General features: G+C 40.3%; 1 protein-coding gene across 2 annotated transcripts in view; it reads right to left on the reverse strand.

The window, feature by feature from the left end:
- Positions 1-425: 425 nt before the first annotated feature.
- The window catches only part of SCLT1 (sodium channel and clathrin linker 1), an 88,422-nt gene continuing 70,448 nt past the window's right edge, over positions 426-18,399 (reverse strand). Inside the window, exons 19-21 of one of the 2 annotated variants that reach the window (XM_016203342.2) lie at positions 7,376-7,454; positions 4,810-4,905; positions 426-1,080 (exon numbers count right to left, since the gene is read on the reverse strand). In XM_016203342.2, the coding sequence (XP_016058828.1) occupies positions 1,018-1,080; positions 4,810-4,905; positions 7,376-7,454 (238 nt within the window). In that variant the 3' untranslated portion in view covers positions 426-1,017. The remainder of the gene's footprint in view (positions 1,081-4,809; positions 4,906-7,375; positions 7,455-18,399) is intronic. The other variant, XM_016203341.2, reaches the window with a different exon arrangement.

Here is an 18,399-nt window from a genome sequence, read left to right on the forward strand (position 1 = left end):
CCCGTGTTGGGAGAGGACTCAGTGGTGACCGAAGTAAAAGGCCAGGGTCAGGGTGAGAGCAGAAGTGGAGGCTGGGAGGCGGAGGGAGCTAGCCCAGCACACGTGGCCCCAGGGGAAGCTCCTACCCTCCAAGGCAGCAACTCTCAGCTCCACACCAAAGACCCCACAATATCCCAGTGTGTCAGCATCAGCCCGAAACTTCCCACCCACTGCTGGCTGGCTGTTTACACACGAATGTTTTCGTGTCACCTCAAACTCAATTCGCTTCCTTTCCTCTGAACCAAGCAGGTCTCCCAGCTTGTATCCAGATGCGAACCTATCCGCTCTGATCACCAGAAAGCAGGTGCACCAAGTCCCGACCAGGGGCGAACAGCTGCCCACAGGGACCCATGAGATTGGCGGGGCTGCGCGAGTCCAACGCCTGTGCAGTTTCAGAACCAAGTTCATCGGACCAGCACTGCTCAGAACCTCCCAAACCTCCCAAATTCTTAAGTGTCAGTATTTGATAAATCCTGGAAATCATGTCAGTGAAAAAAAGAATCACTACAATAACATTAAAATAAATGACAGCATCACTTGAGAACACATAATTTATTACATTTAAGACTTCATAATAAAACGGATACTCGGGAACCTTAAAAAAGAATTAGAAGTAACAATTAGATGTAAAACTCTCAAATCTTGGAAATATTAAAATTCTAGCATTTTCTTAAAATCTCTTCCTCATGATTAGCATAGTTTATAAACCATTTTTCTCTTCCACAGGAAAGGCACACTGACGAATGCAGAGTTCTTCTCAGCCGCTTTATTCTCCACTGGAGCTCAGTGCAGGGCTATGTTTTCTTTACTCACAGGAAGCTGTCCCTTTCTGTTTCTGTTAACCCTCAAAAACAATGGAAAACGCTTATACAAAATGGCTCAAGCCTTAACCACTCTCTGCAGGTTTTACCATTTCAGCACACCGCTAGTCCAACAGCTTCCCCAACTCTAAATTGTGTGAGTGAACTACGGATATTTTTAAATATTTTCCAGATTCATCATGGAGGCTGCTTTTCTTCTCTGCACTGTAACCACACTGAGCTGCAATGGAAATAAACAATCAGTGAGCAGTCGCTTTCCCTGTGGAAAATCTTAGACGAATACACAGTATAACGCACACAACTTACAATCGCTGAAAATAAGCTTAGTGGACAGGGTCTCAGAAGAAGTCACCTTTTGCGTTCATTTCTAGTTTACTCTTGAGACACTTAGGTGTCTGCCTCACACTAGAGATACGCATGTCAAATATGACATTCCACAGCTCAGCGACATCCTGAGAATTCCAAGAAAGACTTTGCCGATGGAGGAAGAGCATCTAGAGAAACGTTAATCAGAAAAGTGGCTAACACACAAACTAAGTGTAAGCCAGCACATCGCAGGGCTGGTAATAAAAAAATGATAGAGCATAGTAAAAAAAGTCTAATAGGAAAAATAATCTTTAAATATTAATTGGTATTGATTAATATGGAATATACACATAGTAAAAAAACCTAACAGTACAAAAAAGTAAAACGAACAGCATGTAGCATAAAGGAAGCCTTCCCATCACTGTCCCATTTCCATAGCCCTCTTTCCAGATACAATCACTGCTTCCAGTCCCTCAGCACAGTTCCTGAAGTATTCTAAGTGAGGATATATGCATGTTTCCTCACCCCTTTTTAATTAGGAAATGATCAAGTACTATACAGACTTTTCATCTTGTATTTTTCCTGCTAAATGATCTACCTTAGAAATGATTCCACATTAGATCTACTTTATTCCTCTCAACAGCTGCAAACTCTCCCCTGCATGGATATTCTGTAATTCAGCTGGTTTCCTGTTGATGGGTGTTTAGGTAATTTTTAATCTTTTAAAATGACAGGCAACGCTGCTGCAATTAGTATTTTTCATGTTTCCATGTACAGATTTGCCCAGGGGCAAGGACACCACCTGCAGAATAAATTCTTAGAACTGCTGGGTCATAGGTTATGTGTTTACAACCTCTGAGAGACGCTGCCTAGCGGGGCTCCAAAGAGACTGCACCAGTAGACATTTAGAGCGATAGCCATTTACACAATGATGTGTGAGACTGCAGGCACAGGTACCTTCAAACCCCATGGCCTGACAGGTGAAAAATGACGGGTGAGTGTAGTTTAAATTTGCATTTGTCTTATGGCTGAGGATGAGCATCTTTAAAAAATGTGTAAAAGTCTTTCCTTTTTTGTCAATATCCTTTATTCATCTGTCTAATGTACTGTAGCATTTTTGTTTTGATGTAGCCACTCTTTATGTGTTTATGACATTAGCCTCTTTGTCATACGTGATGCAAATACTTTGCTCAGTTTGTCATTGAATTCATGACTTTTTTTAACGCAGAAATCTGAAATTTTACAGTCACATTTATTGATTTCTTTCCTACTTTGCAGGTTTTGTGTTCTTGCAGAGAAGGGCTGCACCACCCTGATTTCTAAGACATGGCACACGGTCATGGATAGTGGTGACTTAGAGCATGTCACCATACTAAAAGGGCCTGGTAGGAGGTGGAGACAGGAAATTGGAGAAGCACACTCAGAGTCCGACTGAGTCAGGGCCATGTGTGGCTTGTGCTGAACCTCCGGCACGATGCTGGGCTGCACTGGTAAGTACAACAAGCTACAGACAGCGGTGATCTCTTAACTCCATCACTGCATTAAGTATCAGGCCCTTAGTTGGGCACTATTTCTATTAGCAGTTTCCAGTTTTTAGGGGAAAATGAAAAAATGAATTACAAAGAATTAAGAGAAGGCAAAGATAAAGGTTTTAAAAACTGAATATATGTCTCATAAAGAACGTTTATAACTTGTACTCATTTAAAGTGGAAGAAATATTAACTGCAGGGGATAATTCCTCATTGTGTGTATGCGGAGAAGGTTGAGTGGTTACTCCCCATGTTCAAAAGAGAACAAAGAGGGAGGAGAAAGGCTTAGGAAAAATTTGTGAAGTGGTTGCTGAAAAAATACTAAAAAAAAGCTCACAAAGAGAACGGTGGAAACTTTGTCATCAGAGTTTAACAGGAGACTGTTTAGGTTTAGCGCTCTCGGGAGGGAGACTACACCAGGTGCCAACTGCATTCTGTAGCTAAGGCTCCGTAACTGTACACTTTTTACTATGGGGTCCAGGTAGGCGGTTTTAAGTAGGCACTGCTTTATCACATTCCTTAAAAAACGTAAACTCGGAGCTTTAAGGGTTGTGACGTAAGAAATTTAATTTCTTAGGTATCTATCTACTTACCATTTAATGACTAAGTGCTTCATGTGTGAATTCCCTTCCTTTTTCAGTAACTGTAAGGGAGGTGTTATTACCTATGTTGAATATGAAGAGACCGAGGCCTAGAGATGTGGAAGTTGCCCAAAGTCACACGACTAATTAGGGGCAGCGGGCTATTTGTTGACACCAAACACACGCTCAGGACACTGCCCAGCACACCCTGGGCTCCTAATACCTTACAATCCACATGAATGGAGGAATTCTTAATTAAGTAATCCATTAGTTCATTACTCCACAAGAAATTAAATGTATTTGATAAAGTTATAATTACTTTCAAGAGGGAGGGGACAGAAGGGCAAATTATGACTGGACTTTAAGTGTTATCTCAGGTTCATACCAGAAGTAGATTAAAAAAAAATCTGTAAATATCATAAATATAAACTGAATTCAGTATTCAGAGTTGCTTTACTTTGTATAAAATGCTGTAATATCTAAGAGTAATGTTAATTTTAATGAAAATAGTACATTTATAGCCAAATATTATTAATAATGTACTAACTTGTTTTGTTTTTGTCTGCCTGCCTGCCTATCTATACCTATCTATCATCTATCTATCTATCTATCTATCTATCTATCTATCTATCTATCTATCTATCTATCTATCTATCATCTATCTATCATCTATCTATCTATCTATCTATCTATCTATCTATCTATCTATCTATCTATCTATCTATCTATCTATCTATCTATCAATCATCTATCATCCATCTATCTATCTAAACTGTTTCCAGCCTATCTTTATATTCACTAAACTGGTCTCATTTTGTTCCCCAAAGGAGGGACTGTTGCTCCTACTTTAGAACAAATGGCCCATTTCATTATGATGTGTGTGAATTATGCGTAATTACCTCAGTATCAATATTTTGTTGATGTTCTGGACAACTTTATACCACTTTTTAGACTTATACAGTCATATACAAATGTGCATTAAATGAAGCTGACCTATACACAAATTAATTTTTTCCATTTACAAACTACAATAAAAACAAAGTTAGTGCAATTGAAATAGTATGTTCAAAGCAATGTTACCTACTTTCAACTCTGTCAGGAAACACCTGCCCAGTTCTACACGTTACGTAACCCTGGAGCAGGGCTTCCCTTGGGACTCTCTGTGGTGACAGCATTTCACATCCATGCTGTCTGATAGGACGTATGGCCATTGAGCACCTGGAATCTGCTAGTGTTACTGAAGAGTTCGATTTTTAGTTTTATTTAATTTTAATTAATTTTTAATTTAATTTTAATTCATTTAAGCAGCTGCTGTTGGCCAGCAGCTGAGAGTGGACGGTGCATTTCTAGATGTAGGAGACTGATGTTTATTTCTGTTTTTAAAGTTTACTTTTTCAACCTCAAATAATAGACTAATTTTAAATAGTTTAAGTAAAAATAAACGTACTAGCTCTCTGGAAACCTCTGAGGGCCTTTCTTAGCTGTGACCCACGCAGATATTACCTTCCAGGGATGACGGAGGAGGCTCCCTACCTGCTGAGAAGCCGCCGCCGCTCTCTGCTCTGCCTGACTGAGCCGCTTCTGAAGCCTGTTGGCTTTTTCTTGATGCTCAAGAATTAGCTTTTCACTCTATTAAGGGGGAACATAAAGCAAATAAGTTAGAAATCCACACAGGGCATGGAGGAACTCTGTGGCATAATCAAAGGAAAACTGGGACATGCAAAGATAATGTGTCCCCAAACTTCCATTTTGTCAAGTTATGAACTTCAAAGCTGGTTGCACATCCTCACTAAACTGTTAAAAACATGCCAACAAAAATGTGGATTAAGTGCAAAGCAAAGAGAATCAGAATTTAAGAACAGGGTTTTCAATCTCTGACCTGTTCACCTCGAGATGCTGGCTCACTGCATCGAATGTGGGGAGTGTCAAAACACAGACTGCCGGGCCTCCTGCCCGGACCTTCTCCCAAACTGACAATCCTGCATCTACCATGTTCCCGGGGGAGTTGGTGCTGCCTGCTGGGGCCCTCAAAGCCACTGTGTAGAACCAGCTTCTAGGGAAACTGGGACATCATCATTATCAAAGTTTAAGAAACAGAAGGAATCCTGGTTTTAACAGAGTCAGACATGCCTTTAATGATTTACATGCTAAAAGTGTCCTTTAAAAGGTGAAGAATCTGTTTCTACATGTTCTCCAAACAGCTGTACGCCCCACAGGGTATCAGGGTCAACACAGTTATTAAGACATTGCTATGGGTTGAATTATGCCCCCCCCCAAAATAAATTGAAGTCCTAACTCTAGGACCTATGAATGTGACCTTATTTGGAAACATGGTTTTTGCTAATGATTAAGTTAGAATGGTATTATTAGGTTCAGCCCTAATCAAATATGACTGGTGTCTTCATAAAAAGGGGGAATTTGGACATAGACAGGTACAAAGGAAAGATCATAGGAAGACGCAGGTAGAACACCATCTACAAGCCCAGAAACCCCTGATTCTACCAGAAGCTGGGAGGTGGGCATGGAGCGAACCTTGGTCCTCCACTGAGCCCTTAGGAGGAGCCAACCTCCGACTTCCTGCTTCAGGACCCCCAACCTCCAGACCTGAGACACTGCATTTCTGCTGTTTAAGCCACCTGCTGGCAAAACTGTTCCAGCAGCCTCGGGAAACCAGACAGCATCACGAACATAAGCCTGTCACAACATGCTGTCACGCACACAAGTTCAAGGAAGCTGTCAATTAAAAAAAGCATTAGCCCTCCCCACACTTCCCCTCCTGAACAAAGAGTTTTTGTACAACTGGAATTGTTCTTCAGTTCTGGCACTGGCAGGAATTGAGAGTAACCAGCCTCATCAGGAATAGCAAGAAAAGCACACTTTCTATGAAGAATGATAGAGTTCTCTTGTCCTAACACACAAGTGATTACAGGGACTGTCACACCTAGTCACATGAAGTATTAAAATAACAGTATCCTGCTAAAATGAGCTTAGTATATTTCTTAGTGTGCCCAAAAGCAAAATTAAATTTTATGACGAGAACTATATTCTCTGTTCCAATTTACAAAGTTGTTTAAATACGCAGTCTTAAATTTAAGAGGCTTTAAATTCACATCTTAACACCAGAGAGAACTCAGGGAAAATGCCATCATCTATAATAATCATTTTCATAGTCACTATCAGACTGCACACAATGTGCATTTTCTGCGCTGCTACAGTAATGGTTAAGGCACAGTCCAGAATACAGAAGCTGTAATATGCAGGCCATTGTTCTTTTTCAGTTGCTCACTGTGGTTGCTCCTGGTCTTCCAATATTATTAACATTACTGTGTTGAGTATCTCCCTTTAAGTTTTTTGCATTTTAAATAATTTCCTTAGAGCAGATTCCTGGAAGTGGGTGCTACACCAAAGAGTACTTTAATGGCTAGTGTTTAATTGTTTTCTAAATGGTTCATATCAATTTATAACGGTACAAAGCTTAAGAGTAATGCTTAAAAAAAAAAAAGTAATGATTTCACTGTGGCAGCTATAGAAGGCCACAAAGAGAACGTGGCCGATACGGCCCCAAACAGAAATTCCAACAAATGCATTCGAAGCTGGAACATCAAAAGAACTAGTGTTCCAGAATGCCCTAATCATAACCTAGAAAGTGCTTTCTGTTTAAAAAAAACTTTGAGGAAACCCCCCAAATTCTTGCTATATTTAGCTCTGAAGTAATCTAAAGGAGTATTTTAATATATTCCAGGAGGCCGAAGTATTTTCTAACTGTCTCTTGTGATAGATGAAAACGAAATAAAAGAAACAGGTTAAAAAATAATCTCAGACACGCACAGACATAAGAGGATCCTAACAGAGTCTCTGAGAAGCTGCACCAGCTCTGCCTTCTGTCATTTACATATGATGAATCCCTGACTCTCAAAGCTTTTATTCACAGTATATTACGTGTGGACGTTTTGGGTTATGGATGATTTCTACAAGAAATACGCACATCTGTATGGTCACTTCCAAGTAGAGAATTAATTTGGACTTGGCTCAAGTAAAATTCTCTAACGTGTATATCAAGCTGCAGCAGAAGGACCTCCCGGGGGAGTCATTATCTTACCTCAACTACCTTTTCATTTGCTATTTCCAGCTGAGAAAGCAGCTCTTGGGTATGAAGTTTCTGTCGACTCAGCTCACTCCTATTAATGAAGGGAAGGAGGGAAGGAGGTAGGGAGGGAGAGAAGGAGAGAGAGAGAGAGAAGGCGGGGGGTGGGGGGGTGGGGTGGGGGGGGTGGTGGTGGGGGGAGGTTGTTGAAAAAACGAACAAAATAGAATCCTTATTAGTGAGATACATGTTCATGTTTCTGTGTGCAAAATAAAATTTTTTATTAATAGACCATAGCTAAAGGACACATTTATTTCTTTATAAAATGCACATCTATTCTGGAGATTGGTTGTACAACAATGTGAATACACTTAACACTATTGAATTGTACACTTAAAAATAAACTGATGAATTTCATATTATGTATATTTATCACAATTTTAAAATGGTTAAAACAGTACATTTTATGTTATACTTTGCCTCAGGACCCATATATATATATATTAGAAGTACCAAAGTGTCTTTAATATTATCTTAAGTATTATTTGACATTAAATGAAAGCATATTCATATTAAACAGATACAATATTTGTTAGTATAAAATCTCATAAGCTACTGTGGTTCTTGGCTACAATACTCATTTTTAGATTCATATACAGTGCTCCTTAGAGGAGCTCCACTCTGGGAAAATCGCGGTAACGTTAATCACTCCACCATCATTTCAGTATGGCACATTCGGGGCTGGTGTTTGTTTTGGTTATATGTGTGCTATATTTTATACATTCATATCTTTTATGCTTTATTAGCTAGAATTGTCTTATGCACAGACTTTTTTTCGCTCTGTTTGACAGATATACATTATATTGTTTTGGCCAAAGATAATTTCTAGAGCCCCAGGTCAGAAGTAGATACAATGTAGTCTTAAAAATAACTTAAAGCTCGGCCAGGCGTGGCTCAGCAGTTGAGCATTGACCTAGGATCCAGGCAATCACGGTTCGATTCCCAGTCAGGGCACATACCCAGGTTGCGGGCTCGATCCCCAGTGGGGGGGGGGGGGGGCGTGCAGGAGGCAGCCGATCAGTGACTCTCTCATCATTGATGCTATCTCTCTCTCTCTCCCTCTCCCTTCCTGTCTCTGAAATCAATAAAGATATATTAAAAAAACAAAACAAAACAACTTAAAAAGATCTGCTCAATGTCTGAGTATTAACAGTAATTCAGGGTTCATTTTTTATTCTTTGACCTTACTTCTTCTTAAAAACATCAACAGATTAACACTTGCAAAATAACTTTAGCTTTGATTTTTTTCCCCAAAGGAGTTACACAAACAGCTTAAAAACTTGGTTCTCTCAAGTACCCTACACATAAGCAAATAGTTGTTAAAATCAGGAAGCAATCTGTTACAAATACATAGGAGAGAACAAATAATAATGTCCACAAATCAATTCCACAGTTACTGAACAGTCTGGGCCAAGTGCAAGGTATATGGCGGTAAACAGAGTTGTTGCTGTAACAGAACTTACAGGCTAAGAGGGGCACAGCTCATCCTGATCCATGTAGCTTAGAATTCCCAACATAAAACAAAAAGAGCAAAATGACTGAAATGGCAAGACTTCTAGGTCAAACATAATTAAAGGTAAACGTTATGCACATTAGTGCTGATGAGAAATAACTTTACGTACTACTTAGATTAAGATGAACCAGTGATCACAATGATAAAGTCAGCCGACAGCCAGCGTTCAGGAAGCCTTCTCAGAAAGCACCTACTGCGTAATTGGATGTTTCAACTATTATTCACTTATATACTCGTGACAATCTACCTGAATGATAGTAATACTTTCTAATAAAAACTATTAGTAATAATTTCCCACAAAATTTAAAATCACAAAGATACAAATTATTAAGTCTAAATTACGTTTTAATCTATGTAAATACCTATTCTCTTGTGCACCGAGCTCTGTCACCACACTGGACGGTGAGCGACTTTATTATCACCTCTTGGTCTCCCTCATCATCTGGTTCTCAGCAGAGCTTGGCATGTAATAGTGATGACGATGACGACCATGGTGATAATAACGGCGAACACTTTCATGTGCTTCTGAAGTGCCAGACACTGTCCTGGTAGCTTTATCTCAATAAACTTATTCAGTTTTCACAATAACCCTATGAGACTCCCTTCTTACATAGGAGAGAACTTAAAGACAGAGATGTAAACGTCAAGTGGAGTTGCTTGTCTAGAGTCGTGCAGCTAGTTAGCTGTAGAGTCAGGACTGAAAAACTGGGCTCTTTGTTTGCACAGTGTGTGCTCTGAGCAGCTCCCCTGGACGGCAGGCAACTGCTAAATGAGTAAGGGAAGCGGTATTCATGTGTGTGGGTATCAGGCATTCTAGAATATAGATATTAACACATTTACTGAAAACTGAACAAGTTGTATCTTTATTTTTGATGTGTTTCCTAAAGGTTTAGTCCTACATTCAAATGTGACCCCCAACATCAAACTTACTGCACTGCCCCCCCACACCTACTTCTCACCCTGCCACTCAGATGTCATCCTGCTGACATCGCTCCCCTCGTGGCTTAGGTTAAAGGCCGTCAACTCTAGGTCTCGCTTGCTGTGCAATGCAGCATCTAGACTGCCCCTAAACAGATCCTTCCTTTGCAACATCTCTCCCATTTGGTAGTCCCTTCTGCTCAGGTTACCATCACAACTCAAGTTCCTAATTTCAGATTGATTGCGACAGCCACCTTGCCTCACTTCTTTCCATGCCTCCTTCCCAATTCATTTTAATCCAGATGGTTCTCTACTCACATAAAAGCTTTATGCCTATCTTATGTACCAGACATTTAGCAATTGTATTATAATGCTGATTAGTGGTTTATATACATGTGTGCACGTATATGGATGTACACGTACACACACACACACACACTCCCCCAAGAATAATGGAAACTTTTAAAACGGGGATTGCTTTGCCCTGGCCAGATAGGTCAGCTGGTTGGAGTGTCAAGGTTGCAGGTTCCGTCCCTGGTCAGGGCACATATAAGAACCAACCCATGAATGCATCAGTAAGTGGAACAACAAATCAATTCCTCTCTCTCCCCTCTCCCTCCCTCTCTCTAAAAATAAAATCAATAAATAAAATGGGGATTGCTTTTAGTTTCCACAGTATCTACCACAATTGCTTTACACATAGAAATTCAATAAATATTTGCTGGCTCATAGCTCACTTTCTGTAGAAAACCTAGCAGTTAGAAAATTTTATTCCTTATTTGTTCAGCAAACATTTACGGAGGAATCTACCACAAACCATATTTTAGATAAAGATTATTTTTATTTATTTAGATTTATTCATATTCCACTTCTTTCTACAAAGGATTTGAAGTGGCTAAAAAAAATGGTCATTTTTCAGTTACGCATTTCCTTCCATCTCATTTCTGAATGAAATTCTGGGCGGTGTTAAAGGGAGAAGAGAAAAATGGTTTCTCCAGCTCTGTCCCCAGAGACCTTCCTAGAGCCTGCCTGTCAGTACTTTGCAGCTGCTTATTTCTCTGCCAGGATATGTAACTGCAGGGGTAAAGGAAAGACCCAGGGGGGATGATCCGACACTATTATCTGTGAGAAATTTTCTCTTCATTAGAGAACATCATTGGGAGCTCCCAATATCGTTAGTGATTTGGGGAAAACATGAAACAAGACCTTCCAGAGGAAAGTTTCACAGTGGTATTACAGTGGAAACACTTGCCAAATAAAGCTACATAATCTCTCCACTGGAATCTTTAAGCACAGAAACATCCCTACCTGTCAGGGATGACTGAAGTGCAGTCTGCCAGAAGGTATAGCGACAGATGACATTTCCAGTTTCTGTACAACATGAAACTTAAAAGTGTACTTTGCATTAATTACAGAATTTCAATGAAACTATACCCAATTTCTCTATAATTTCTGGCATATTATATGTTATAGATTTAAGGTACAATTATCTTCTACCAAGTTTAATGTAAGTATATAAGAATGAGGAATGCCTTATAACATCCTTTTGCCCTCCCTCAGTGCCCTAAATATTTTTAGTTCACTTACATAATTTATATGTATGTAATAAAATATCCCAGTCATGCCTACAAGTATAATTTAGAAATACAGTTGTAAAATACAATTGATTTGCTACCTTCTAAGTAAAATAAAAAACACACAGGTTTAAGCAAAGTAGTTTATACGGTACCTATTAAGAAAACATTAAATGCTTTAGAAAATAAGATATTATAATCGAGATTGATTAAGTCACCAAATTCTTCAATTCAAGATGCAGGTAGGTGAAGGGCGAGCACCTAAGGCAAGGGTGTGGCATCTGTGGTCCACAGATAGGCTTCAGGTGTCAGGTGTGTTCACAAACACCCTGAAACTATAGGCAAGATCTTGTGTGTTTGTTTCCATTTTCTGGGAGGAGAGTTCATAGATTTCCTCAGATTTTCAAGAAGTCTGAGGCCTAAGGCAGGATAAGGATTTTGTCTGGACTTTTCGACTAGAAATTCAGTTTTTTAAAAAGTGTGAGCACGCACATTTGAGTTGTCTTTCTTTCACAAACTACATACACAACATTTTATCTATAACTATTTCCACTCTGGCTTCATGAACATGGCACCGGAGCACTTGACGAGCAATCCGAATGCAAAAGTTTTCTAGATTTTTACTGTATTCCCTCTGTTCTTTCAGAGCTGCTTGTCCAAACCTAATTCAACAGCAAATTCTCCAAAGTACACAACTGAATTTTAAGAGAAACAAGAACTTTCTCATTTTGTACTCACATACCACTGGGCTATTTAATTAAATTGCATATTTCCAAAATAGGAACTGGCATAACCTGGTTATGGAACAAACACAGTGACCCTTGTACAGTAAGTGACAGCGATAACACTAGCGTGAGTGGATGAGGAGGGGTGGGAGAATGCCTTGGGCACTGGTCGGCATGCTTGGCACAGATACTTAGCTGACTGGTTCATGTCGCTAGATGATTAAGTGGGCATCGGCCAAGAGGGTTTTCTACTATACCTTAACCTTACCACTGTACCTTATCGTCACTTCAAGGTTCCAAAGTAAGAAGCTATCATTCTCATCATGTGAATAAAGGTGTTAAGACCCAGAGAAGTTATTTAATGTTCCTAATGTCACAAAGTGATTGAATTAAAAAAAAAAACGGGTTCGCACCAGTCTTTTAATCAAAATGCTCCCTCAACCGGGTCACATTACCTCATGCCTTAAGTCCAATCAATTACAAGAAATAGTAGTAAAGCCTATCTGTGGCATCATGTAACACCAAGATCTAGAAGTTAAAAAGATTATTTGGAAAAAAAATTTAATCCTAAATATGTGGCAAAATGGTCAGTAATTGCAAAGATTATCATCTCAACTTTCTGTATGACTTCAAAAGACCTGACTACTGTAAAAGGGAATTCATGTGAGGTTTCAAATCTCACTCAGTTAAAAATAAAGGTCAGAGCAGAGAGACTGGCTTTAGACACATTAGAGCACTCCGGACCATAGCCCCAGGCCTCTCCTTTCCCCCATCTGCACCTCCCCGCTAGGTGGCGTCATCTAGTCCCTGACCTGAAGGAACATTATGAGTACCTCAAGTGGAACCTGCCCAGAATGGAAACCATCCCTCTATGCCTTCCCGTTTCCTCCTTCCCAGTGAATGTCACTGCCATCTACCCAGATGCTCCACTCAAAAGCTTGGGCATTATCTTAGAACCGCCTCCCCTCCTCCCTACTCTTCCTTACCCCCTATATTTAACAGTGAGTTCTGCCCTAGCTCCCCAGTGTAATGCATAGCTGCCCACTTCCCTCCATCTCCACCGACGGCACTCTGTTCTGGGCCACCCTCATCTATCGCCTGAAAACTGTTATAATTGAACCTCTGGTCTCCCTGACTTCATGTCTGCCTGTTCTCTGGTCTATTTTCCATACAATGTGGAAAACTGGCCTAAAGTGGTCTTTTGAAGATGTAAGGATGTTTAAAATCCTCCAATGACTTCTCATCGCTGCACTCTGGACTTTTTAAACTTAAAATAGTCTTATAGAAATGCCTTACCTAAAACAGCCTCACAGAAGGGTCCCTGCCTCATTCCTCTGCCCAACAGCCTGCTTTCTGCTCGCTCGCTGCCTGTACTTACGCGGGTCTACCCCCTCCTAGCACTGCACCTTTATACTCGCCCCTCTTCCATCTGCCTGGTATATCTTCCTGGGTTTTTTGTATAATTGATTTCTTTTCTCATTCAGGCCTCCGTTTAAGTGTCAACTTCTCTGATGACTTTTTAAAAGGCAGTCCAGCTCCTTCAGCTCCCACCTTGTGCCAATCGCTGTCCCTTACATCGCCCCACTTGTTTTCTTTATACCACTGAGGACATCCAAAATTAACTTGCTTACTTGTTGGTTTGCCTCCTTATTTGTCTCTCTTCCACTAGAACCAAAGCTCCAAAAGGAAACTACACTCGCCAGGCTTAGCACAGTGCCTGGGACAGGTAAAGTGGTGTTTAGCCTGGGCAGGTTTTAGTTAATTCCACACAATTGGTCACCTAGCCCATTCAATAATGACATTTCTAACATCCAATGACTTGCTTTTTCAGTTTTCACTACCTGCTTGCTCTCACACCAGAACTAACTAGGTAACTCAGTGATTACATGGTCACAGTGTCCATCAAGTAGTACAATAAACTTGGGAGACTACTGCTAGGAAACCAATGTGGTTTAGAGCTTTATTTACAAACACTACTCGTAGGAAGATTTATTCTAAGAAGCTATGTAAAGAATGAACTCAAAATTTACCAGGTGTGGGTGAATTTCCTCGCATCTCATCTTAAGTGGGGGCCTTAGGATGAGACTGGGGAAGCTGTAAAGTTCATTCAATTCATTAAATGCTGAAATGAGTGCCTGCTGTATTCCATGTACTCTGTTGGTGCTACTGAGATGGGGTTGGGGCGGGAAGGAGATCCAGTCACTGCCATAGTGAAACTAAGGGATGCCAGGAATACTGAAAGCTACGAGGTTTATAGCATGGGTAGTAGATGCTACAAAAGCCCACAGAGCTACGGGAGTGCCTGTGGATGAGGGGATTAGAGCTGTCTCTCAGAAGAAGCAGGCTTTTATGCTGATATACGAAAGAGTAACAGAAGTTAGGTGGACAAAAGCCGGGCGAGCAAAAGAAGCACATTACACTGAGATCCACATGTGCAGGCCAGGGAACAAGACAGGGTCTTCAACGGAGAAGCTGGAGGATGTGTGGTGTGAACACACCGTAGACTTGCCAGAAGGCGGGTGCAGCGGGGAGAGGGGAAGAAGGTAGACACACAAGGAAATACAGGTTGCAGAGCATCTCCTAGGTCTTGACAGGAAATGAAGACTTTATCATCGGTACTGCAGGGAGGTGCTAAAGTATTTTAAGAAGAGAAGCGGCGAGATTAGATTTGAGCATCATAAGATTTTGCTGATTACAGCAGGGAAAATAGTAAGGATCTATGCTTGTAGTAAATTAGGGGGTCACAGCAGAAACCAAGGTAGGCAGTGTCGATACCTGAACGATTAGAGGGAAATGGACAGGTCCAGGAGATATTTTGGGGGTGGGGGAAAGGGTAGAATTAGTACTTGATTCAGGGGTATGAGGGGGAGGAGGTCAGGATGACTCCTGGAGTCTTGCCTGAGAGGCTGGGCAGACAGTACCACTCATGGAAAGGGAAAGACAGGATGACGTACAAATGTGGGTCAGGCATGGAGGAATGGGCTCGGTTTTGAACATATTGAATTGGAGGCATCTATGGAAACGTTCGGTAGAGAGTTGGAAAAACAGATTACTTCAAAAAGGCCAGTATTAGAAGATGTTCTGTCATAGCAATTAGTCCATTTCTGCTTCTCTGTCATAGAAATGGGTATCCTAAGCCATGCTGAGAGAATTTTCACTTTAAATCACTTCGATTCTCAACATCACTGGCACATATAATAACTGAAGAGGTATGGTTACAAGGTTAAGAGCAAAGTTTTCCTTACAATGCATTAATCTTTGAAAACACTGTAAATACTTTTTGTAAGAGAAGTTATAGCTCCCTCAGGCATGGAACAAGAGTTTGAAATCTGGGCCAATATCTTAGGCTCTATCATTAATTACTGTAATTTCTCAGATCATTCCGTTATTACTGAGGCACAGTTTAAGATAAGAATGAGCCATAGATATTTTGGTTGACACAGTGTAAGGGAAAATTTCCTCAGTGTACGAAATCCTTTAGTGATGTCTGAAGAGTATATCATATGGGGCTCTATTCTTATTAGATGAGAGAATTACAAACAAAGGTGTACTATTCCTTTCAGGGAAATGATGGATCTGCCAGCTGCAGCAAGTGCTTTCTTCGAAACTCTCTCTTATGACAAATTAACATAGCATGTGCCAGATGGGTTTTTTTTTTCTGTTGAATTATACTATAATATGCTTCAGTTACTTTTAGTAATTATACATTTTGTAATCTGCCAGTACCTGCAGCTGCCTCTCATCCTGTTAATTAAAAAAAACACAACCAAACTAAAAAAAAAAGCAGCATGGCAGCCAAACGTTACAGATATATAGCCAAGAATAATATTTTAGAGATTAAAGAGAGTTCCTTGGGCTCAGATGCTGTGTAATTGCATATATTATATATATATATATATATTATATATATACACACACATATATATATATTTGGAGTTTTGGACATGAGAAGAAAATATTACATATTGTATATTCATTCATTCACTTATTCAATACAATTTTATTAAACACCTATATGCCCAGCAAGATGTTTCTCATAGTCTTGTAGAAGAGATGGATATAAATGACAGTTACACTACAATTCAGCAAGTGCCATAAGAAGTCTGAAGAGTGGTATGGGAGTGTAGGAAAAGGAAAGACTCAATCTGTCAAGGGAATTAAGAATGCCTTAAATTAAGAATGCCTTAAATTAAGAATGCCTTACAGGAAAACAAAAAAGGATATTTGAGATGGGTCTGGAAGGAAGAACATGTTTTCAGGCTGGGAGTTGGGAACGATATCCCTAGGAAGAAACAGCACATACGCACTACCCTTAGAATCATCCGTGACTCCTCTCTTTTCCTTCATACTCCATGTCGAATCCATCAACACCTTCTAGTACCTCTAAAAAAAAAAAAGAGACTCCCATCTAATCCACTCTCTTTTCCTTCTTAGTCTAAGCCACCATCATCTCTTAAGGCTCTTGCAACGGCCTTCTAAGTCCTTTCCCAGCTCTTTTACTTCTATTTTCTATTCAGAAGCCAGAGAGGTCTTAAAAAAAAAAATCTGACCAGGTGACTTCTTTCAAAACTGTCCACTGGCCTTCATTCAGACTTAAGACTCTTCAACCTGGCTAATAAAGCCCTCAAGGCCAAGTCCCGGTCTGCAGCAGTTGGCACGCTCACCAAACACGCCATGTGCTCCCTGTGCATTTCCCAGGCTCCTAAGCAGTTAGATTGGTTTAGCCAATGAAGGTAAAGGAAGTGACTGCATCACTTCAGAGCTGACTTAGTTAAGAGCCAGGGTTCTTCCCTCCCCCGCCCAACCTCCCCTGTCCTGTGATCTCAAAAAACCACACCTTCAAGGTGGTGGAACCTCTACCAGCAGAGCCTTCCTGCCAAACTGCCTTACACATGTAATATAAGAAATAAACCTTTTTTGGGTGTTCAGTCCCTGGGATTTCAGAGTCTGATTGCCCAAATATGCCACTCCTGCCTTCCCTTTACATACTGTTTCTTTTACTTCAAACATACCAAGTGTCCTCCTGCCTCTTCACATTAGCTGCTCTCTCTACTTGAAACGCTCTTTCTCCCGATGCTTAAATGACAGGATCCTTTTTTATCACTAGATCTCATATTAAGGTTAATTCCCTCATAGGGTCTTCCTTGCCTACCAGTCCCAAGAGTCCAACTATCCATTCGTTTTCACATTGGCTTAAATTTTCCGCATAGCACTTATTATCTGACTTTAAACTTGTATTTATTTGACAGTTTCCACATTGCTGTGTCCTCGGCACTTAAAGAGCTGTGACACCAATAAATACGTGATGAGTGAATGGAGTGCAGACCAGGAGTTGTAAAGGGCTGGCTGAGCACGTTTGGTTTATTGGGGAGGCTGCTCAGTGTGGCCGGAACACAAGGAATGTGAAGGACAGAGGAAAGAGGCAGACACTGATAATAAATCAGGTGAAGGAAAGATTATAAAAACCTGCAGGCAACAATAAAGTTAAGTAGACAGGGCAGGGTTTGGAACTGCTTTTTTAGGAAAATAATTCTGACAGCAGTATGAAAGGTGGAATAGAGTGGAAAAACAAAATAGAGCGAACTCATGACAGAGACAGCAGAGTGAAGGATGCTGCTGTAAGGGCCCTGGTGGAAGATGCGCAGGGCTTGACCGATGGCAACAACAGGTGTGTTACCGCATGTTCACATGTCTGCAAGTGTTTCCTTGGGACAGATGCTTCACCTGCGATTGCAAAAGGACCCACACAGCTTCAGTCTTGTCAGATAATCCTAGAAAGGATTATCCCACCAATGCCGTACAAGATCCCCCAGGTACCTGCAGGTACTGCACGTTAACCATCTTCTACATTTCTGCCAACTTGCTGGGTATAATTATTGTTTAAATGTGCATTTCTTGGGTGGAGAGTGTGGCTGGGCCTGGTTTGAGATGTTTATCGGAGCTCTGCATTCCTGCTTCTTCAAGCTGCCAGCTCACGCACTGTGCCCACCATTCCATTAGGTTGTTAAGCTTTTTTTAATTACTGAAATCTTGATGGTTTCTTCATATGAATCCTTTGTTTTATTTTTTGTCATTTATCTTTTATCTTTGTCTGGTATCTTCACATAGGATTAAATTTTTTTTTGTTCAAATCAATTAATATTTTTCTTTTTTAGATTCTGGGTTTTGTGTTTTGATTAGAAAAACTACTGTGTTATCGGCAGGAGAAATGTTTCTCATTTTTAAAATTTCATCTATAAAAATAACAGT

Source organism: Miniopterus natalensis, chromosome 4 (assembly GCF_054644295.1).
Source record: "Miniopterus natalensis isolate mMinNat1 chromosome 4, mMinNat1.hap1, whole genome shotgun sequence".
NCBI classification, from domain to species: Eukaryota; Metazoa; Chordata; class Mammalia; order Chiroptera; family Miniopteridae; genus Miniopterus; species Miniopterus natalensis.